We start from the raw sequence: 22,877 nt of genomic DNA on the forward strand, positions 1-22,877 counted from the left end.
TATAGTAATATCTTTACTATATAGTAGGGCTTTTATATATATAGCTTATACTTTATAGTTCTTAGAGCTTATAAGTTTAGGGAATTAGACCTTAGGATTAGTTATTATTACCTTATTACTATATAATATATAGTTATAAGTCTTATAAAGGTTAAATAATAGTGAAGTTATATAACTAAAGAGCTATTATATATATAGTATAGTAGTTCTTATAGTAAAGTTATAATAGTTATAAACTTAGAGAGTTAAGGTTTAATTAATAAAAAGAGTGGTTTTTATTCCTTCTCTTTAATTAATATCTTTTTTAGCTAGACTTCTATTAGACTAAGGAGATATATATCCTATATAGTAGATTAGTTAAGAGGAAGTCTATTAGGCTATAAGTATAGGTCTAAATTAGATTAGGAGTAGATTAGAGGATAGTTTAAAGAGATAATCTAAGGGATATAGATTAAATAAAGTAGTAGCGAGAGATTATCTACTTAAGGAAGGATTAATAGAGGTATAGTTGATTTATATAGGATTAGTTATATAGATTCATAAGAGGTATATCTTATAGAACTAAATTACTAGTTTAGTTAGTATATTAGCTTCTATGTAGGTAGTATAGATAGAAAAGCGTTTAAAGGATTAATTTTTAGTATATATAACCCTTAAGTAGAGGTAGGGCTTTATAGGTAAGTAGGAGAGAGGTAAAGAGGTAGAAGGAATAGAGGTTATCTTTAAGCTAGACTTATAACTTATTAGTATAGGTATAAATGTATTTAGGGGCGTGGTATATATGCCTATATAGTATAAGGTTATAAATAGGCTTATATTATAATAAAAGGTGATAATCTTAAGTATTTATAGGTATTTAATTATATAGATAATAATAAGGGAATTGATATATTATAATGACTTTAGTTATTATTGCTTATGTAGTTAGTAAGTTACTTCCTCTAATAGGGAAAAGTAAGGGGAAAGATAATCTGAAACGTAACCTACTAAACTACTAATTATATAAGGTGCTTATGTAACTATACGTATTATATAATTAATATTATAGTTATAGGTTATAATAAATAGAGTATTTTTATATAAGGTTTAGTACCTTAAACTTTATTTGTTTATTTTATATAGAATATTAAAGTAAGTTAAGCGTTATTATTATTCTTATATTATTATTATTATTATAAAAGAATGTTATATGTTAATAGCTACTACTACTAAGAGTAGTAATATTAATAATAGTAGTAGTAGTACCTTTAAGAACTAATAGTATACTATTAATAAAGTTAGAGAGATCTATAAAGCTTATATTAAAGTATAATAAGATAGATAGAGAGAGAGAGTAATAGAGGGTAAAAAAAAGAAGACTTTTACTATATTAAATAAGTAAATACTTACTACTATTTTNTTTATATATAATAACTTTATTCCTTTATATCTTACTAACTAATTAACTTTTATAGTTAAATTTTATATTATTTTAATTACCTTAATTTGCTCTTTTTAATAGTTAAATTACTAACTATAAAAGTCTCTTATATAAGAAGTTATTTAATAATAAAAGCTTAAAAGGTAATTAAAAACTTTAACTTCACTAAGTTATAAGTTTATTACTAAATTAGATATCTTAGTTAATATTTATCTATATTAAAAATATAATAATACTAACTACTAAAAAAGATATAAACCTAAGTTTAACTTACTTAATTTCAATTAGATCTTAAAAATATAAATTAGAATAAAAGCAAAAAGAAAACTAAACTTTATAGTATCTTCTAATAATTATCCTAGTTAATTAAGTTTATATAAAATATTAATATATCTTAAAACTAACTCTTATAAGAATCTATAAACTTTACTTATTTTAAAGTATTAAGTTTAACTATAAAATATAAAACTTATATTATTTAACTNTTTAACTAATATTAAGGAGTTAACTAAACCTAATTACTATAAATCTAATTTAAATTTAAAACCTTAAAATTAAGTTACTAGTTTTTTTAATCTAAATCTATATAATCTAGAAGTAACTAAACTACTAAACTATATAACTTAAATTTATATTAAAGTTACTTTAAAGTTAATAAGGGTTTTATATTATAATTAATATATAACTAAAGGTTAGAAATTAGAAGTATTTTAAAAAGTAAAATAGAATAATAAAATTAATATAAAAAAAAAGGTATAAAAGAGATAACTAGGAATAAAATTAATAATTATATAATTAATCTAATTATTACTTTAGGATAGGAATAGTTTTATAAAATATAAGAGGTATTAGCTAAAAGGGGGGTATAAGATAGTAATTAACTAGACTTAAGTCTAAGGCCTAAACCCTAGCCTAAATCCCACCTTTATATAAGGGATTAGCTATACTACTTTATAGCTAGGCGCGCCTAGTACTTATAGCTAGATTAATCAAGCCACTTCACGCAGCAGGCATTTAAGCTTAATGTTTTACCTGCATATAACGAGCGCAAATCTACCTCCATCATGCTTAGTAAGTTCACATCATTAACACTAGGTAGTCTTTATCATCATAGAGAACAATACTTACGAACAAGACTAAGTTGGCACCAATCATTATCAAATGCATGAGCTGCTATATTAATGTTAAGATTGGAGGGGTGTCTCTGTTTATTGCGTGACCGTCTGATTGCATAGAGACGAGTCGCGACTGAATCACCCAGTCTTCCTTGATGAAGCTCAACAAGCACAGCCACATCTGTCGATCGACTACTTAGTAAGTCTGCATCGTTCGACATGTGTGGCGCTTGGTGTGGCTGAGCGCTCAACCCAAGGGAGAGTTGCCCTCTATCCTATCGGGCGAAATCATCGTCACTGATTATGCGCCAAACGTCCCTAAGTCACCGATTTTCAGGGTCCGTTCTGGCCAAGTGCGATGGTGTGAATCGGAAGCAGCCAGCGAGTGCTTCGCCCATAGCGTGTGGCCCAATGCGGCTTCGATCAGCATTCTTGAGCTCCAGCACTTCTCTCCGTTTTCCTGTTTTCTACAAATTTCAACACCATTTTCCTCTAAAATTCTGGACGGCTTCTGGATTCGCCAACCGTCAATGTGGCTGCCTACCCCGCGTGCCACAGGCAGTTTACGGTAGACGCTAGCTAGGATGGCTGATCTCGCTTGGCAGTAAGACTGATGACATCAACGGTCGATCCCGCCTGTCTAATGCCTGCTGGGCAGTTCATCCTGCTCAACAGCCGGCCAGACTAAAAGGCTTGGGAGCAAGGCAGCCACTCGTATCCCCCGAAACGGATGAGTTCGGTTGCTGCTGTGCCACGAACGATGTCATTCATCGCGCACTTGTCTGGTACTAACTGAGGCGGTGATGCTACCTGGGGAGATCCTGACGGCCTGACATGACGGCTATGACGCTCAGTCACGCTAGGAAGTGCTGTCCTAATGGGAAAGATAAAGCGCTCAACGTCCTGGCATCAGTTTGAGACGAAAGAAGATCACTGCCGTTGCATCAGCAGACATCAAAACACAATTTACACATCAAGTTCTTCATTATTGAACCTCCATTATCAACCTCTGATAGACCCAAAGTACTGTCGATCAACATGCCTTCTCTCCCCATCGAAGCTCGCGAAGTAGCTCTCGACCTCGTTGCTCGCGTGACAAGCAGCAGAGTCGGCTCGTCCGGTAGCCGCGTTCGTACGGGCGCCCGCGTCATCGGCGGCGGCATCATCGCCGCGATTGTCATCGGGGCTGTTGTCGGCATTGCGTTAATAATCCTCGCCTTCTGTCTCTTCCGTCGCCACAAGAGGCAGCGCGCCAACCACAGCAAGGAGATGCAAAAGTACTACGGGGACAACCGCTCCAGCATGGGCTCCAGCAACTACAACCCGAACAACACCAACCCCCAGGGTGGTCACAACTACGGGCAAGGTTACGGACAACAGCAAGGTTACGGATATGCGCACACTGCTGCACCTGGCCAGTACGGATACGGTGCCCCGAATAACGGAGGTGTTTCGGGCATGCCACCGGCGCACACTGCAGATCACGTTACGACAAAATAAGGGAACGATGTGGAAGACGTGGAGGTGGAATGTACAAAATTGTAACAATATTGTAACAACACTACGATGAACTTAATGAAATTAGATACCATTTCATATGATGATCAATATGATGCATCCTACTTGCGGTCTTCTATGGTGGGTATTAGTGGGCTAACCTCTTTGATGCACATCATGTTATGTACTGGCCGCGTCGGAGAGTCCCCGCATGAGGCCTGTTCGAGTCTCCTCGCATGGTTCTTCGTCTTGACGTCGTCTTCAGGCAATCTTGGTGACGTCCAATCTCACTAAACGTTCAGTTCCACCTTTTACTTCTGCGTACAAGCTTTGGACACTTATCAACTGGCGCGTCACGCGACTATGGTCAAGCTCATTGCTTCGGCTCGGCAGTTTTCTCTACCATAGAGCCAGGGGCAGTGGCATCAATGAACGCAGTCCATATGACGGAAATAAAATAATTCGATATGAATGGCTTGGATGTTTCTACTACTTATGCCCTAGTTGCCTGCAAAGATGTTTCCTAGCTTCACCAGCTCCTCCCATCTTCCGTCTGCCTGAACTTCGATCTTTCCCTCCGGAGTCATCACCTTTATTTGATCAACTGAGGTGGTGCCGAACTCATAGCTCTTGTCATCGTTGACGAAGGCAACCAATATGCCGATCCAATCCTCCATCAGCTGTCTTTCAGCTGGCGTTGGTCCGTGGCAGATGGCAAAGCTGTTACGTAGAGTCAAAGTCAGCTCCATTCCCTTACAAAACTTGGGTGTTCCTCAAATCAGGGGTAGCTCTCACTTCCAAATTGGCCTGTCCATCGCATGCGCAACACCAAACGATGCCGGTGCCACCTTCTCATCGATGAAAGACAACCGATATGCGATGTGGTATCGCCACACGTCCTGCAGGCTGACGCCGTTATCGACTAGTGCTTTGGCCAGAGCTCGAGACGGTGCGCGCACTTGGCCGTCAGACACAATGTTTCCTAGAATCATCGACATGAGCAAGTTTTCTACAACTTCAGGCTCTGAGTGGCCTACCAAAAGTCTTTTGCCAATCTTCCAGCTTGTCCGACTCCGGTAACTTGTATTGCTGGATGGCTCGATCGGTGACATCGGGGGCATAGTAATTCGATACCTGTAGCCTGAGGGCATCCAAGGTCGGCTCGGTCGGGGCATTGTATGAAGAGTACAACGTCTCTTCGTTTCGCACTTCTCCAATCAAGATCTTGTATCCTCTGTTCTTGAACTCGTCGGCGAACTCCTTGCTTTGCAGGTACTCGATCATCCCCGAATGCACAAAGATATCGTCCGTCACGGGTCGGAATGTGTGGTTCTTCAAATGGGGGACTGCCTTGATGAGATCTTCCCAGCTGATGTCGCGCAAGGCTGAGAGCTTTTCGGATCCTGGTAGGCTCTTTTCAATCTTGAAGTATTCGCAAAGCTCGTCGAACTGCCCTTGGACATCTGCCAAGGACTTGGGCTGCGCAGGAATCGCGTTGGAGTCCATGAAAATGCGGCGGTACAGCGAGGACTTGTCGCCAGATTTACGGAAGTCGTATAGCATCTGCGCCTCAGCACTGTATGCACCGGCGCTGCGGCCGGCAAGAGTGATGTTGTCAGGGTCACCGCCAAAGTACGTGATGTTATCTCGCACCCACTCGGCTGCGACCCGCTGATCCCAGAGGCCAAAATTCCCGCCTGCCTCGCCGCCGCTCTCTCGGAGAAGGTCCTCGCCGGCAAGGAAGCCGAAGACATTAAGTCGGTACCCGATGGCCACGACGATTGCGTTGAGCCCGCCCGTCGTGATGAGCTCGGTCGCATCCATGCCAGGCTCCTGGGACGGGTCGCCCATCTGAAACCAGCCGCCATGGATCCAAAGCTTCACCGGCCACTTCTTGTCCTCCTCGCCATCCTTGCGCACCGGAGTCCAGATGTTGACAAACAGACAGTCTTCGCTGTGCGTAGCACCCTGGCCGTCAGGTTTTACGACGTGGAAGGCCTTCTGGGGACACACGGCCTTGAATTTCGTCGCATCGTATGCGCCGTCTCCGTCGTCGCTGTACGAATATGAACTCGGCAGTGGTCGAGGTTTGCGCCATCTGTGCTCGCCGGTCGGAGGAAGCGCATAGGGAACGCCCGTGAAACGGCGGGACTTATCGTCGAACTGAAGGCCGCGGATCTTGCCCTTGTCCCCTAAGCTCAGCTCAACCGGCGTTTGCTGGTACGAAATGTTGTTGCCCATCTTGGTCAGGAAATATTCTGTTTGGTTTCCGACGCTGTTCACAAAAGCGTCACCAGCGCCCGAATTTTAGTTAGCGAACGGAAGCTCGATCTGATGTCGTGATGATATCGCTTTACTCGTCATCGGCCACAGATCTAGTCTCCGAGGGTCCGACATCCGTCCCGCTGCGGGGCCGATAGCGGCAGCAGGTGCGCTATCGCCCGCGGGGCCTGCTGATAAGACGTCTTCTTCGGTCGGATCTCCGGCCGAAGCCATCTTGTCTAAGCCCTTTCAGGATGTTGACCAGACAAATTGCAATGACTTCCGTAAAGACAAAATGGAAACTGGTGACATGGAGATTAGATAAGAGGCCATAGATCATGAGTGCAGCGCCGGTGTTCCTCAGCTGTACGAACATACTCTGTCGCCGAGTAATTAATAGTTGTCTTCAGGCAAAGCGTTTCGCACCACCGTCTATCAAGCAATCCTCTCTCACACGGGCAAAATGGGCAGCATCGACCGATTCCCTTCCAACGTGGACCTATCCCACCACATCAATGCCAAGAGCAAAGCCCGCCATCCCTCGCCGTTGAAAGACATCATCAAGTTCATGGGCTACGATGGCATGATTAGTTTTGCTGGAGGTATTTCAAATTCGTACCGAAGCTCTTGATAACCTGATGCTGAAAAAGATCCGTAGGACTCCCGCACCCATCTCTTTTTCCGCTTGAAGAGGCCAAGTTCAGCTGTTTGACTCCAGAAGCGTCCCTCGCCGGAGACCGCAAGGTGGGGGCCGAGAACCCGGACATACTGAGTCTAACTCTTGGCCGGGGTGCATCACCTGGCGATCTGGAGTTGTCTCAGTTTTTGCAATACGGTACGAAACCAATTCCGCGTTCCTATCAACAAGAGAGACCATGAATCTGAGTTTTTGTTTTATAGGTTCTGGGGCCGGCAACCGCCAGTTAGTTGAACTGGCGAGAGAGCTGACCGAGACGGTCCATGCGCCTCCATGCGATTACGAATGTCTGCTGCACCCGGGAAATACGAACGCTTGGGCAAAGATTGTCGGCCTTCTTTGTGAAGAAAACGACCTTGTTCTTGTCGAGGAGTTTACCTATCCTTCAGCTCAGGCTCTTTGGATTCCCCTTGGGATTAAGGCCGTGCCCATTCCAGCCGATGCAGATGGTATCTTGGCACAGGATCTCAGGTCAACTCTCCAGAACTGGGATGCGGAGAAGAGAGGCGGCCCTAGACCTAGAGTGTACGTCACTTTTCAGTAACCGCGCTGAAGTCTCGGCTTTGGGATCTGACTAGAAGCAGACTTTATTTGGTTTCTGTGGGATCAAACCCCACCGGTATCACTATCACAGCCCAAAGGCGCAGGGAGATATACGACGTTTGTGTTGAATTTGGTAAGAGCAGACCTCACTATGTGTTATTCGAAAACTCACCGTACGCAGACATCATCATCGTCGAGGATGACCCATACTATTTCTTGCAATTCCCCGGATACCTTACCCCCAAGGAACCCGCATTCCAACGCAAGCCAACAAAGGAATTTCTCAAGAATCTGGTTCCGACGTTCCTGTCAATGGATGTCCAGGGCCGCGTGATACGCCTCGAATCGTTCTCAAAGACGCTGTTCCCAGGACTTCGCATGGGATACTTCGTGGCCAACCCTGTCTTCACTGAACGTCTCCTCCGCGCGACAGAAGTTGAGACACAAGACCCCGCAGGTCTTAGCCAAGCTCTTGTCTTGGGCTTACTCCGACGCTGGGGCATTGATGGCTATCTTACTTGGCTTCAGAGCCTCCAATTTCAGTACCGTGAGAGGAGAGACTGGCTACTTGACGCGTTCCACGCACGCTTTGTCGTTCTCCCTGCCGCGAAGTCACCAGTACCCCAGGCGCAGGGGCTCGTCGCATGTGTAAGGTCTCAGCAAAGTGGAGAGTTGCGACCAGTCTTCAGCTTCGTGGACCCTGGTGCTGGCATGTTCGTCTGGTGCAAGTTCTACTTCGATGGTATTGACGAGTTCATGGATATGGAAAAGTCTGGCGCTAGCAAAGACCCCGAGAAAGATTTTGCGGACGAGCTATGGAAAGCGTGGGCTACCGAGCTCGTACTTCTTACACCGGGATCTTATTATCATGCGTGGCAAGGGCCGGACATGACGACAACAAAGGCACGTGGTGCCGACCCACGAACGGCGCACTTCCGCTTTTCGTTCGCAACACCGACGGTAAGTAAAGACACAGATAACCCAAAATCATTCAAGAGTCATTCTGGATCCCACTTGCTAATGATAATGCCCGCTGTGCAGAAGGAGCAGATCGATACTGGCGTTGAACGCCTGTCAAAGGTCGTAGAGAGGTATTGGCGGTGAACATGCCGCGAGATGGAGAGTCTTTTGGGCTCAGACATTATCTAAATTAAGATTTTTTGCTATTCAGAAGTGTGCAATGAGCAGCGATAGCTCTCGCGTCCATTGCCAATGATGAATTTACCAATGCGTCCTGCCTTATGTGAGAAATATGTGTCGAAAGAAGTGAAACTTGCTCCATCCGAGCCATTCAGGACCTAACACGGACTAGATTGATGTCTGACCCATGTGACATGCGAATCCAACCCGCCTGAATCTTCTTAACAGTCTTCCCAACGAACGATCACATTCCAGTTGTCAGGGTGGAAGGCCTGCCCAGCAAACTTGGGCCGAGTCTGTTGGCACATCGTTTGGATCGCATAGATGCCAGCCGTAATGGAGCTAAAACCACTGAGTTCTCTCGTTTGCGCTCCCTATCACAGATCATCCGTCAATTTACTTCATATTCTGGGAGGAATTGAGATTTTGTGCCCGAGAAAGTTGGGAGACTTACATCATTGCACCACCAAACGGCGACCTGGCGATGATTATAAGTAAGCTAAGAATACCTACAACGCAGACTTTTTGATACGTCTTACCTTGTAACCGCAGCTAACCCTACCACAGTTTGCTGGACCACCGCCATTCTTGGGCCTCCCCCCAATATCGTTCAGATATCGAACGGCACTCATGACCTCAGACGACTTGGCCGGCTTGAAATTGTCGCAGATGACCTTGTCGAGCGGGAACGTTGTCACACCGCGGCTGTGCAATTCTTGTGGACTATTTACCTCTTCCTCCTGTTCTGGGAGATCGTCAATGTTGAAAGATCCCTTGAAGTCCGGGTCGATTTTCTCGATCTGCTGGATGACTTCTTCCGCCGTTCCGTTGAGGCGAAGTGCGTCGCCACTGGGGTGGGCTCTTACTTCCCACTCAGGCACAAAGACATTGTAGCCTGCGATAGGAGCTTCGGTTGCTGCGGTCTAAGGTCTCGTTAGTGTGCGTTTCAAATACGACTAGAATTGCAACGAACCATAATGGCCATCAAGGCCGGCATCAGCAGGGAAAGGTATCTGGTATACATGTTGAACGAGCGTGGTGCTAGAGACTCAAGGCCGGACCTGGGCTGAGCTATTGAATTGTTGGCTGATGGTGAAGTGGGGGAGGAGAGGTTCTGAAGGCGGACAATTTCTTCATAAAGTATTTGGGAGACAGTGTCTAGAAACCGCAGATCCGCTACACCACTGTTGCAATACAATGCAAAAGGACTCCAAGTCTCTCCAAGACATGCCCAGAAAGCACCAAGCCACGGCGAAGTCTTGTGGGCTTCTGTGAAGGGCAAGAAGATCGCAATCTTTGTGTTTGACAAGAAGAAGCAATATTTGAATACGGGTCTGCTTTTGGACGGAAATTATCCAAGCTTCCAAGAGCGAAGCGCCAGCTGCTAGGCGGGGTGGTGGCGATGCCTGAAAGCCCTGGGGAAAAGACCCCTTTAAACCATGCCAATCACCCTATGAACATAAGTTTCTATCTGAAAGAGATTGATAAACTGTCCTGTGGGCTATCGGAGAGGGAAGATCGACAGCGTTGCCCCTAGAATGCGCAAACAGCTAATGAAGTCGCCCGATCGGGTCCTTATCAGGAGCAAGGGGTGGCTTGGCTTTGTAAGTATGTGGGAGTAAGGTATGGCTCTCTCAGCAGATTCGAGTCAATCAGCCGTTCCTTCAACTCATCGAGATTTCCGAAACTCCATCCACTGCTTTCAAACCCCGTAGTTTGTCGAACCACCACCGAAAGAGGTTTCCCTTGCGTGTTTGGTCAACGAAGGGCGTTTTGAGTGCTCATCAGCGCGGAGCCACCGAAAAAAGCACGTGTGTTTTCCAACAAACGTTTCCTAGAGGTACGTGCATTTTGCCTTCAGCAATATTCCATTGAGCATCGATTGTTGTCTTGGACCAACAAACAGCCGACCGGGCCAGATGCCTCGAGAAACGGGGAGTTTTGGCCACCCGACTACCCCTTGCCGGATTGCCAAAGGTTTGATGGCAGAAACACTCAACGGCAGGCAAGCCTCAAAGTCCGAGTGCTTGGCATTGCCAATCCTATCAAACTTCAACAAAAGCTGTTGGCAGAAACATGAGCTCCAACGGGTACCGGGATTGGGATCCACCCGGAGTAGCCGGATATCCTCACCTCGGGCCGATGTCGACTTGCGGCCGTAGATTGATGTACGCGACGGAAAGCGGGATGGCTAGGCACACGGCAAACTACTCAATGACCTTTCGTTAGAACGATTATATGGTCAATTTAGATATCATTAATCAATATGACGGAGCTTCTCTCGTCAATCTGGTTTCTGTTCTATCCCTTTCCGGCTGTCTGCCAAGGTCTCTATTTCGTGTTCTCTGCAGGATCGTTAGCTTCGTATCTCACTGCTGTGACAACATCCAGTTGTATATACGGCCCCTCCACAATCACCGGCAACGAGTATGGCGGCGACGGAACTTCGTATGAGCGCACCGATCGCACAACGGGCATTTCGTGCGCATTGACGTACGACTTTCCCCAAGGTCGCAAACCCCCGTGTCTCCACCACCACCACTCTTTCTTCCCGCCACTGTTCGTAGGCTGGAGCTCCGAGATGGGAACCCTTCTGCTGATTGGTCCTCGAATGATGACTCGGTGCCCGTATTCGCGTATCGGGGTTCGCATGAAGGCGTACCTATCAAGCCCTGTGTCGTGCACATCTTGAGGTGCGCTGAAGATGATCGTTGTCGTCCATAAGATGCAGTTGAAGAGGCCGTTCGCAGCCAGGACGCAGCCAGCGAATGCGAAGTATGGTATACCAAGGTCGATCCCTAATAGAGACGTGATTCGGCCGACGACTAATGGAACGCTACAGCCGATGTAGACGAACGGGTACAGCAAGAATGCCGGATGGTAGCCGGAGAGTTGTCGCTGTCCCGTTTCTTGGGTGTTGCGCTTTTCTGGCAAGTGCCGGCAGCTCCGCTTCTGACGCCATAATGTAAAGAAAACAAACGAGTACAAGAATATCGTGAGGACTATGGATACGATAACCCAAAAGTAGTGAGCCCACAGGCGCCAAGGGTCGTATGCCGTGGAGATCCAACACCTAGTCGCCGTGTGTTAGATGACATGGAGTTACATTATCGGTTCAAAGCTGTGTCTTACCACACATTCGCTCTCATGAAGAAGGACTCTCCAGGTGGTGCAGTTCGTGCAGTGATTCCGACTCCGGCGCCATTGACTACAAAATCAAACGTCCAGAGAACAGCGATCGCAGTGTATACCGCCCATGGCGGCACCTTGTAACCCAGACCAACAGTCAAAAACGTATTGACCGAGATGAGCGACAGGAACAAACTTGCGGCCAAATTACTCGTGGAACCCAACCAGCCTTGAGCCCAGCAAACCGATGATGGGGCAAATATTCCGTCCGCGTAAACCCAGTAGAAGCTTAGCCCGTATGCCAACGCTTCCATCATATCTGCTATCAGCAGATTGTAGACGAGGATCGGAAACGGGTTCCGGGCCTGCACCGCCTCCTCGACTCGTCTTCGTTCCGCCTCGGCATTTCGTTGTTCTTCTTCGGCGGCTAGCCTGTCGAGCTCTTGAAGCCGAGCGAAGCCTTGGGCCCCAGATGCGGGCGCGTCAAGCCCGAGGGTGAGGTCTGGAACTCCGCCAATGACGACATTTGGCCTTCCGTCGTCGGGCTGCTTCTTTTGGGTCAGCCGCTCCTTCAAGAGCTTATACGAAATGAAGAGCCAAAGAATCAACGTTGATAGGAACGAGAGGAATGAAACCGCAGTCAGAATTATGAGTCCACTGCGATGGTTCTCTGGAAGCGGTGCCAGTGTCCCGCGCAGTTGCGCCGCAGTGGACATGATTGAGCTGACATTGAAGCATGTGAAGCGACGCGCGTAAAGATAGGACCATCATGGAAGATATAATCAACTAGGGACTACACGTTGTACATACTTCGCCTTCATGGACGTGAATGTCGTTCGGGTTTGTCCTTCTTTAGGCATTTCACAAAGCTTACTCGATCCTTGGCCCATGCCTTTCACAGAACCGTTTAATGCCCGCGGGGTGAATTCTGCCAGCGAGATCGACAGAATCGATCCCTTTCGAGCCTACATAGGCGCATATAGAAGGGGAAGAAAAAACTCTGTTGATCGTGAACCAATGAGTAGAAGGTCGTGCCGACAAAACTCTAACACCAGTTGCTTCGCGACTGAAGTCAAAGTCGCGTGCCTTTCCGCTTTCTAGTTCGTCACCTCGTATGCTTCGGGCGATCAAGGTTGCTAATGGCGAAATATGTTCCAGTTGAATGGCGGATCGCATGTGTTTCATACCATCTCACCTGCAAGCATTGACCGCGTTGGCCATTGCAGACGACATGGACACACGTGGTTCAGATTGCTGAGAGAACTTCCACGGAGCCCCCAGCTCTCCGGCCGGCTCGGATTCTACAGCTGCTTCTACTGGCTTCAGCTCGTAGTAATAGACTTCAGCCTGACTAGCAAGCCAACACGCTCGTAGGGCGATCAACCGCTCAGGCCTTTCTGGCCCTGGCTTCGTCGCAGCTTTTCGTTATCGGGGAGATGCGGGGAACTGGCCCGTTCTCTGGTTGTGTCCAGGTTGACCTTCCAGTCCGGATCGAGGCCCGAATCAGCCCAGCGAATCATTGGACTTAGCGAAAACTAGGAGTCTCACAGTTCAACCTAGAGGCCCACGCTGATAGACTTGATGTTTTCAATTCAACGACGGAGCCGAAGGAATCCGACAGGCAGAGACAGTTGCGATACCTCCGAGCAAGTCATGTGCTGTTCATCCTGATGAATGCCAATTCTTTTGAAAAGCCGCATTGCCAAGTTCCGGCACCATGGTCTCTTCCATGCCACGGATGATGTTGCGAGATTCTCGGGTGCCACGGTCCCGGGCAGCCAGGAGCGCATTGGCAGCTGGCGCGCCCGACTTACTAAAATGAACGAGAGGGGAAAGCAATCGAATGCGGTACCGAACTTCCTTTAAGGCATGACATCGTCTTGGTATGGATTCCTTTCACTCGGCATCTTCCGACGGATAAGTAGCCTGCGCGGCGTTTATCAGACTGCCTGACTGCTTCAACGTCGCCGAGGAATGGCCGGGAGTGAAGAGCAGGGTCCTGGCGTCAATTTGGGCTAATTACTCTTTTAACCCAACTAGAAAGCCAGCACAAGCGATGGTCCCGAGACAGAGTTAACCCGTGCCCGGTGGGTTGGGCAGATCAGAGAACAACGACATCGCACGGGACGAAGAAAGCAGAAATATCCTACTTTTGTTGAGACGAAGAGCTTTGGAATCGATCAATTGGAACCTAGCTTCTTGTTCATTCCTAGATCTCAAAAGGCTAGTCGATGGTCACAGACCCGGCATAGAAAGTACCCTCGTTGAGAGCCTAATATGAGCCCTTACGAGATATCGCAACGCAGTATGGAGCTACTCGTGCCCCCCGATGCTACGGGGCGCAGACCTTAACGATGATATTCGACTCACATGCTCTCGATCTTCGGCGTTTTCAAAGAAAGCCGCTCGCATGCAGCTCGCATGCACGATGAAACTCAAGTCAAGCTGGCAGATGAACCTCGGCACAGAATAGTCATGTTTCAAACCTCCCGGCTGATGTTGCCGCACGGCCCGTCGAAACACGAGTCGAACAGCCCAGATCGAGTAAGTCTGTTCCGAACAAACTTGCTCTTTGAATGAACCTCATTATTGAGATACGTCGCGAGAATGGATCCGATTACGATTATCACTGCGGCAGCGTCACTGGCGGGCGCCGTCTTGACGGCGTCTCTGAAGATCAAAAACACCTTGGACCACTTGGATAACGCGCCACAGAATGTTTGCGATATCGCCGAGGAGATTTACGCGGTTCAGTACGCGCTCAGTCAAGTTGAGGATGTGGTCCGTCGGGATCCCAATGTGATTGATCGACTCGCTCTCGAGGACGTGTTCGCCTTAGCCGTCAAGGGGTGTCATGCGACATTATTGCTCATCCACAAGGAGTATGAGCAGCTGTTCGCCAAGAGCGATTGGAAGACAAAGATTCTGGTATTGTGGAAAGATGGAGAGATGACCCGACTTCTCGGGCGACTTGACAGGAAGAAGGCTACACTCACCTTGCTCACGCAAACGCTCAACTTGTGGGTCCTATCTTGAACGGTCCTTTTGCGCATACATTAAAGCTCCAGTTTAGCTGACACATTCACGCAGACGTTCTACGCAAGACATCAAGGACCTGCTCATCCAAAACCAATCCACGCTGGTTGCAGCGAGACAAGACAGCTTCGAGACTGTCCCCATCAATACAGGCCCTGGAGCGAAAGCTGCCGACCCCCTTGAGGAGGACCAGCTTGACAGCGTTTACGGTGATAATGAGTCGATACTGAGCACCACCGAGTTTGACTTCGATTTTGACTTGATCAACACGAAGACCTACAGGCGGGCACTTGCAAGAGCACAAGCTGCCAGCAGGACACCCAAGTCCGCACCAATGAATGTGGACAAGCCACTTCCGGAGCTTGTTGAGGAGGCTTCGCCTGCATCTCTGGAACCTGTTGCAGAGGAAAAGTTAGATGACGTCACAGAATCAATCAGCCTATCTGGAGAGACTCTTGCATCCCAGTACACACTGAGCAGGGCAACTACTCTGCTGCCGGAGTATGAGGCAGTCGAGAGCAGCACTCTTAGTCCAGTATCCTCGATAACCTCGGCTGAAAAGCAAGTTCAGTCCGAGACCAACTTGGGCCACGCGCAAAACCAGGTTCCAGCTCCACAATCTACGTCAGAAATTTCATTGGCGTCTGAAACGTCGAAAGATGAGAAAGACCCTAAACGGTTGAGAGGGAAGATTCATAGACATGCTTCCAAAGGGCGACTACATCAAGTCGACGGAGATGAGAAGCCTCACAGAAGGAGACCTCACGGAAGACCTCCTTTCCTGAAAGCTATCGAAGATTCTTCTCCGTTTGCTTCATCTCAATCGCTCCCCTCCGAGGTTACAGCCAAGCCAGAAGATGCGGCTAGCAATGAACAGGACGGTAAACGGGACAAAATCAGACAGCGGCACAAGTGCGGTCGTAGAGCTGAAATCCGGCAGCGGCATCAAAAGGGGGTTGAGGAGGCCATCGGGAAGGTGGAAGATACAATGCGTCAGCTTAGCCTTGCTGATTCCCCGTCTCTCAGAAGAGAGAGAGGTCGTCGACGACAGGCTGCCTAATTCTGTGGACTGAGATGAAAGGGGGAGAAACAGGACCACCAAGACTGTAAACGCCACAATATGATGCAATCAGCTACCATTTTTTACCTGGCAACACGCGCATCAATCATGCCTACCCTATCTAATAGAGAGGGCTTGCAATCTTTTGTTCATCATACGTCACCTACGCTGTCAGGTTGTAGGTGGATTGAGTAGAATGGAGGTAATATGTCGCCTTTGTAATCTCCTAGTCACTGAAGATGGTTTGTAAAATGAAGATGAAAAAGGAAAGAATTACGGTGGAAGTGATGGCAAGATCGCTGGCATGACGTGAACATAATGATGAGATTGGCTCACTATTTGGAGCCTACAGCATCATGCTTACATGCCTTTTGAAGTCGCAGCATCGTTCCCGCACGTCAGCTCCAGGCGTTTCCTCGAGGATCGACTGCTGCTTGCGTACTACTTATCCATTATTCATCCATACCTGCTGGTCAACCATCTTCTGCAACCATGATAATGGCTCTATGTTGGACATGTTCCTGGCTTTTAAACAACAATTCCTATTGAAATGCTACTTCACACAGCTTGTAACTGTGAGATCAGCGAGCACGCATTCAAGAGAGGAGAGGACCTGGAAAATGATGGCGGCCGGGATGGTCAAATATGATCCATGGATTGCGAGAGCTTTATTTGACATCTCCTTACTGACCGTCGCATGAAATGTCAATGAACAAGTCCAGTAGCCTCAGTGTGGCATTCAAGAATCGAGATCCGACGAGAAGGACGCGCTAAGAAATGTCTCCATCCCCAGAAAGGGTCTATCCCGAACGGGCATAAGGTTGACATGAGCGCGTGTGCCGCAACCTCAAGGCAGTCTTGGCGCGGCGCAAAGATCCCTTAGACGCGATTCAAAGGTCCCAGACGTTGGGCTAAGCCGGGGCCTGGGGCGGGTGCATGATGGCGCGCGAAGCCATTTCGAGACCCAATGTCCGGGGCTGGAACAGGGCCTTCCCCGGCGAGCCTGCCCCTTGCGGCTTGAACTCACAGGCCGTAGTCAGAACCTAAGATATGGTCAACCAATGTTTTGTCCAGTCCAGTGGTGACTGAGCAATAGGCTACAGGCACGCTTGCGGCAAGATTGGTTGTGGCTTTCAGGATACATGGAATGAGTGGTAGGACGGCTCTCCACTGTGCCAATCCAGCGGCGCATTGATATCCGTCCTCACCTGTCGCCGGAGTTAAGGTTGTGCAACGGCATACTGCGCAGATAGGTTGGCGGCACCTCTGGGGTTTCGACATATTTTCGAGGAGGGTAATGTTAAAGGAAGTCTCTGATATCATCCGCATGTGAATATGTCCTAGGTAGGCTGAACTCCATGTCGTGAGATTTGTTAGACGTATTGGCAACACTTGCATCTTCATTGAATTACATGCTGAAAAGAGTCGCATCAATCATACATCGACAGAACCATTCTTGTTTGCTAGAGAGAAGTTTTGTAGCTCCAATTCCAGTCGCTACTTCTGCAAACTGGAGGCTACCATTGGTTACTGATGTAACCAATGTGTTAGTAGACTTTGAGCACGAAGTTGACGAGACGGGCGTGGAAAGCCGGATGTATATCGTCGGCGCTGTGCTATCGTGCTGTCTAGTTTGTGTCCGCTAGCCTCAGGTGCATCCTGGACGCCACATGGACAATTGGCGGGCAGATCGAGGTTTGGCAGGGGTAGGTTGCGACAGTTTGCCCGACGTCCTACAAAGGTGCACGCCGTGATCGCAAAAGTGCTAACAATACCTTTGCTGACAGATAATAAATGCCCATTGGCCGCAGAGATGGACGAATTGCTGACTGCCTTAGGTGCGTCAGGGATTATAGAACAGTCAGACGGACAGATCCTGTGCCGCGTTCTGCGTTGCATTGAGGCAGCAGCTAGAACTCTTTGCCCAAGGGCCCTTTGCATCGCTTCCTTCGTCCGTCGCTGTATGTGCCTGCGATCTCAACTTCTGAAGACATGCTAGTCCCCACAAAACGCCTCTCTCTTTGCGATGTTGGCGTAGACGCGTCTTATCTTGACTCTGTGTGTCAAAAAGTGACCGATGTGAGTGATGACAATGACCGAACGTATTCACGTGGCAGCGAGATCCTCTAGTGTATTCAAAAAACGATGAACACCCGAGCTCCAAAAGGTCCTCGGCTGGCAAGCAGTCAGAAAAACACGAAGATTTTTGCGCTCAATGGTCGATTGAAGTCTTGGCGGCTCCGCATAGAAGGTGGTTGAACGATGGAAAAGACGGGGGTCTTTACCCTAAATGAGACCTATCCCATAGTGATGGCCAGGCTGGTCCTGGCTGAAGGCCGAGGGTCTGCAAGATGCTAAGCCGGGAGCGGCAGCTGGGAGGTGGAGAGGCTACTGCGGGGATACATGCGGTTTAGACTTGGTAATTGCTTAAATTGACACACAGAATGGTTTGAATGGGATGTTCGTTAGCGAGATCAGCCAGTGGTTCAATGTTGCAGTACTGTTGTCACGAGGATGAAGCTGTTGTTACTTTGGACATTGGCAACACGGATAATGCGCAAGCAACACCCGTTTTCCTCGCCTAACACCGGCTTCACGCGGGTTATGATGCATAAAGTAAGCATAAAACCGCGGCTCAGGTAGCGTTGGGACACTTCGCCGCAGGAGGGAGCATTGAAGTCGAAAATGAATAGGGGTCCGTACCACGCCCACATTTTCCCCAATTTGCAGCAGCAAAAACAAACCTCAGAGCCTTCGGGACCCGACTGTTCCCCAAGTCCTAGAGCACAAAATCTGCTCCAATGGAGACCCCTGCGGCCCAATATCGGGCGGTCCTTTTGTAGCGCGTCTCGTTTTCCGCGACGAATGGCATGATGATCAGGACCGCCGCTCTGCCAAGACAACTCGCGAAACGTTGAGAGGCGTTTTGTCCAGTTGCGAAGAATCCACGAGTCATCTTGCGTGCTGTTATCGCGACGCCAAAGAGGGCCGAAAGGCTGTCATCCCAAACATAGAAGATTTACTATGTTCGGCGCTGTCGATTCTGAGTCGAATGTCATCCCACCGCTGGACGATGCACAAATGTTCCGCACATTGGCCTCATGGTGGGGGAAGCCGCAAAAAAAAGTACCGATGCTGGTTTCTTGGCTAGACCTGAACCCCGGCAGCCAAGATGCTGTCGGTAGCAACCGGCTCGGCGATGGCAGCTCGCCCACTCAGCTTAGTGAGCTGAAAGTCAGCTTCCGCCTGAGGTCTCTTCGCATCGTGAATGCAAGGGTTTCTTCCACTTCTCCTCCGGCCCCCGGGGAGCGGCGAACACCTCTGCACCGAGCTTGGTCCTGTTGGTGATCTCTCCACCCCTGGCATCGTCTCCGACCTGGCCACCACAAGTGGCGTCTCGTTTACCAATTTGTTCTTAATGAATGGAATGGCGTCTGTAGCGGCTGTCACGCGAACTGCGGGTGGCTCGACCGAAGAAAGCTTAGCATTCGAGTTTCAATCAGCCAGCCTTCATCCAACCTCGTCGATCAACCCAACAAGCCAGTCGAGTCGCCGCCGTTCGCAATGAACACCGTGGGATTGCCCTTCTAGAACGCCACGAGAAACGTTACAAGCCCATCCAGAGCCAACAGGATGTTGTTCCCTGGTGACCCTGCAAGGCGTCGGACAAGCTTCGCTTGGCCATTTGGTGACAGGATGCTCTGGAACCCGGGGACTCCACGAGCTGATAACGACCTGCCTATTCAAGCATTGAAGTGCAGTTGAGGCTTACTGCGTCGGCCAAAGGTGCCCGTCCTTTCGGTCGATGCCTCAAGATGGTAGGGGTCGACGCGATGAGCACGGAGGCGAGACGAACGCTCTACACCATCCTCGATTCAAGTCGCCGGATCCAGCGCGGATGGGCAAGCAGTATCCTCCCGACCTACGTTAACAGAGCTCGTCGCAAACTGACACATCATGAAGTTTGTGCGCCCCCGAGGTAGACTTCACTGCATGTCTCCCGCCCAACAAACGCACCGCTTCTTATCTGCCATGCACCCACCCTGCACGACGTTCCCCGGAGGCCATCCCACCCTTCGGAGAGACAGGGATGGCTAGCTGATGCCTCGCCCGGGGGTCCTTTTGCTCGACGCTCGTGCCACCTGGACTCCGACTCGACGATCCCCTCCGCTGGCTGGCCAGCCAGTGGGTGAACCGAACCCTCCCATATCGCTGGGTCTTCTGTTCTGGGCGCAGCAGGGGGGCGGCATCACGCATGTAGGTCCGCCGCGCGGGTGCGACCTTGGGGGAGAAACGGGGAAAAGCAAAGAACGGGCTACTGCAACCATGTGCCCGGTCATCTAGGATATATATCAACTTTCCCATCCAGCTTCTCCTGTGTCCCTCTCTGCTCTCTCACCCCGCCTTCTGCGTTTCGCAATCACTACCCCGCGCAGGGACTCTGTATTCAGTCTTCACACAGAGGTTGGTGACATACCAGCCAGTCCACGCAACCATGGCTGAAGAAAAGGTCGCCCCGGTGACGGTCAATGGCACCGAGCCTCGCCCGTCCTACACCGGCAGCGCCGTTCATCCAGATGAGAAGGGCGCCATGGGCGGCGAGTGGACCGAGCCCGTCGTCGACACCAAGGTCCCCGAGACCGAGGACGTCAAGGGCGAGGAGGACCTCTACCGCCCTCTCCTGATGGACCCCAATATTCCGCACGAGGAGAGCATTCTGACAGTACGAGCCGTCGTTGTGGGCTGCATTCTCGGCTCTCTGGTCAATGCCTCCAACCTGTATCTTGGTACGTTGACAGCTGTGCCTCAACATCTATGCAGGACACTAATGATAGTTTAGGACTGAAAACCGGGTTTACGTTTATCGCGTCAATGTTCGGCGCCATCTTTGGCTACGGAGTGATCAAGATGATCTCCAAGTCCAACCTGCCCGTTCTTGGAGGCCCCTTTGGTCCCCAGGAGAACAGCATCGTCCAGGCAGCCGCTACCGGTGCTGGAGGTATCGCTGGTATCTTCGTGGCCGGTATCCCTGCCATGTACCGTCTCGGAGTCATGGACAGCACACCTTCTGGCGATATTGGCAAGATCTTCACGCTGACGATCTGCTGCTCGTTCTTTGGCCTCTTCTTCGTTACTCCTCTGCGCAAGTTCTTCATCATCCGTACTGCCAGAGAGCTGAGGCTCATGTTCCCCACCAACACCGCCACGGCTCTGACTATCCGCTCCATGCATGCCGGCGTCGCTGGTGCCAGAGATGCTGTTAGCAAGCTCAAGGCACTCAGTATCGCGTTCGGTATCTGCATTTGCCATCGTGTGGCTTCCTTGTACGCTGTTGGCATTCTCTACGACTGGCACTTCTTCACTTGGATTCACATCTGGAGCGGTTACACCTCGTGGGCGCTGAACATTGAATCCTGGGGTTGGTATTTTGAGTGGACTACCGCTTTCATTGGTTCCGGTATGCTTATCGGCATGAACTCGGCCTGCTCCATGTTCGGTAAGTCCCCTTCCCGGATGCCTGTCTCGGCCACTTTCCCATCTCTGCTTCTTTGAGCTTCAGGCTAACTTGCTTTTTTCTCAAGGTGGTGCCGTTCTTGCCTGGGGTCTCATTGGGCCTTTGCTGGTGCACTACGGCGAGTGTGTTGGACTCGATGCCAGTGAGGAGGATCCTAACTGGAACGGACTCTACTCCTTCACTTCGCTCAAGAACCCCCGCGAGCCATCTCCCCGATACTGGTTGTTGTGGCCTGGTGTGATGGTCATGGTGTGTGCCAGCATGGCTGAGCTGATTGTTCACTGGAAGATCATCTACATCGGCTTTGGCGCTGGCTGGAAGTCGATCTGTGTTTCTATCCACACCCTGCTCATGAAGCGCAACAAGCATGTCAACTTCTTCGCCAAGGTCGCTGAGCGCGAGGAGAAGCTCGACGAGAACGCCATCGCCGACCCTGCCAGACCTGACCAGCAGGTCGCCACGTGGATCTGGGTCATTGGCCTGTTCGCCTCCATCATCCTCTCCATCATCATCATGGCCCTGCAATGGGAGGTCAACGTCGGCATCACGATCCTCGCCCTTATCCTCGCCTTCCTGTTCTCCTTCCTCGCCATCCAGATCGGTGGTGTGACGGATCAGACGCCTCTCACGGCCGCTGCCAAGGCCTCTCAACTCGTCATCGGTGGCGCCACCAGCGGCTCCGGCTACGGCGTCCAGCATGCGCAGCGTATCAACCTCATCTCCGCCGGCCTTGCTGCCGGTGCCGCCGACGTTGCCACGGCCCTGACCTCCGACTTCCGCACCGGTTTTCTCCTCGGTACCCCGCCCAACAAGCAGTTCATCGCCCAGGCCATCGGCACGTTCTGCAGTGTCTGGCTTGCCCCCGGCTTGTTCGTCCTCTTCACCACCGCCTACCCATGCATCATCGACGCCGATATCGAGCACTGCCCGTTCGGTGTGCCGAGTGTGGCGGCTTGGCAAGCCGTCGCGAGAGTTGTAACCGAGCCGAATATCTCTATCCCGCTCTCTTCTGGCATCTTTGCGGTTGTTCTGGGTATTGTGTCGATTCTCCAGGTCATCGTACGCCACTACTACCTCACTGGGCCCAGGGAGAAGTACCAGGACTTCCTGCCCAACTGGGGCGCTATTGCCCTGTCTTTTGTCATTCCTGGGCCCGTCTTCGTCAACGCTGCCTTCCTGGGTGCTATCATCGCCTTCGTATGGCGCCGATGGAAGCCAGCGAGCTTTGAGAAGCTCGCGTACGCCGTCGCTGCTGGAATGATTGCTGGTGAGGGCATGGGTGGTGTCGTAAATGCTATCCTCACACTCGGCAACGTCGCTGGCGATAGATATGGCACCAAAGGCCTGGCCTGTCCTACAAATGCGTGCTAATGTGGCATTACACTGTTCCGGCCGACTCTGCCTGGCTCGGCTCATGGGCTTGTGTTGAGGAGTTTTGTAGTGCGAATGGTTGAGATAGTCAC

The 22,877-nt window shown here is 49.5% G+C and overlaps 6 protein-coding genes and 1 pseudogene across 7 annotated transcripts; 4 read left to right on the forward strand and 3 right to left on the reverse strand.

Moving 5' to 3' along the window:
• Positions 1-3,573: 3,573 nt before the first annotated feature.
• On the forward strand, positions 3,574-4,035 carry GCG54_00014389 (uncharacterized protein; the record flags this gene model as incomplete). The annotated part of the gene is made up of 1 exon (XM_045414226.1): positions 3,574-4,035. One exon carries the CDS (start codon positions 3,574-3,576, stop codon positions 4,033-4,035), a length of 462 nt encoding a protein of 153 aa, XP_045256692.1.
• Positions 4,036-4,532: 497 nt separating this feature from the next.
• GCG54_00014390 lies at positions 4,533-6,273 on the reverse strand (annotated as a pseudogene). Its single transcript has 2 exons — positions 4,828-6,273; positions 4,533-4,752 (listed from the first exon to the last, which is right to left on the reverse strand). Coding segments are annotated over exons 1-2 (1,666 nt in total).
• Positions 6,274-6,757: 484 nt separating this feature from the next.
• Positions 6,758-8,638, forward strand: GCG54_00014391 (Aromatic amino acid aminotransferase C56E4.03; the record flags this gene model as incomplete). Its single annotated transcript, XM_045414227.1, has 6 exons — positions 6,758-6,896; positions 6,953-7,129; positions 7,195-7,516; positions 7,576-7,667; positions 7,716-8,494; positions 8,576-8,638. The coding sequence occupies 6 exons, from the start codon at positions 6,758-6,760 to the stop codon at positions 8,636-8,638; spliced, it is 1,572 nt and encodes a 523-aa protein (XP_045256693.1).
• Positions 8,639-9,070: 432 nt separating this feature from the next.
• On the reverse strand, positions 9,071-9,698 carry GCG54_00014392 (uncharacterized protein; the record flags this gene model as incomplete). Its single annotated transcript, XM_045414228.1, has 4 exons — positions 9,071-9,082; positions 9,129-9,152; positions 9,214-9,597; positions 9,648-9,698. The coding sequence occupies 4 exons, from the start codon at positions 9,696-9,698 to the stop codon at positions 9,071-9,073; spliced, it is 471 nt and encodes a 156-aa protein (XP_045256694.1).
• Positions 9,699-11,005: 1,307 nt separating this feature from the next.
• GCG54_00014393 (uncharacterized protein) lies at positions 11,006-12,519 on the reverse strand (the record flags this gene model as incomplete). Its single annotated transcript, XM_045414229.1, has 2 exons — positions 11,006-11,747; positions 11,807-12,519. The coding sequence occupies 2 exons, from the start codon at positions 12,517-12,519 to the stop codon at positions 11,006-11,008; spliced, it is 1,455 nt and encodes a 484-aa protein (XP_045256695.1).
• Positions 12,520-14,410: 1,891 nt separating this feature from the next.
• GCG54_00014394 (uncharacterized protein) lies at positions 14,411-15,899 on the forward strand (the record flags this gene model as incomplete). Its single annotated transcript, XM_045414230.1, has 2 exons — positions 14,411-14,823; positions 14,894-15,899. 2 exons carry the CDS (start codon positions 14,411-14,413, stop codon positions 15,897-15,899), a joined length of 1,419 nt encoding a protein of 472 aa, XP_045256696.1.
• Positions 15,900-20,394: 4,495 nt separating this feature from the next.
• Positions 20,395-22,785, forward strand: GCG54_00014395 (putative metal-nicotianamine transporter YSL11; the record flags this gene model as incomplete). Its single annotated transcript, XM_045414231.1, has 3 exons — positions 20,395-20,686; positions 20,740-21,396; positions 21,482-22,785. 3 exons carry the CDS (start codon positions 20,395-20,397, stop codon positions 22,783-22,785), a joined length of 2,253 nt encoding a protein of 750 aa, XP_045256697.1.
• Positions 22,786-22,877: the final 92 nt, after the last annotated feature.

The sequence above is a fragment of the Colletotrichum gloeosporioides genome (assembly GCF_011800055.1).
Source record: "Colletotrichum gloeosporioides strain Lc1 chromosome Unknown consensus_114, whole genome shotgun sequence".
NCBI lineage: Eukaryota > Fungi > Ascomycota > Sordariomycetes > Glomerellales > Glomerellaceae > Colletotrichum > Colletotrichum gloeosporioides.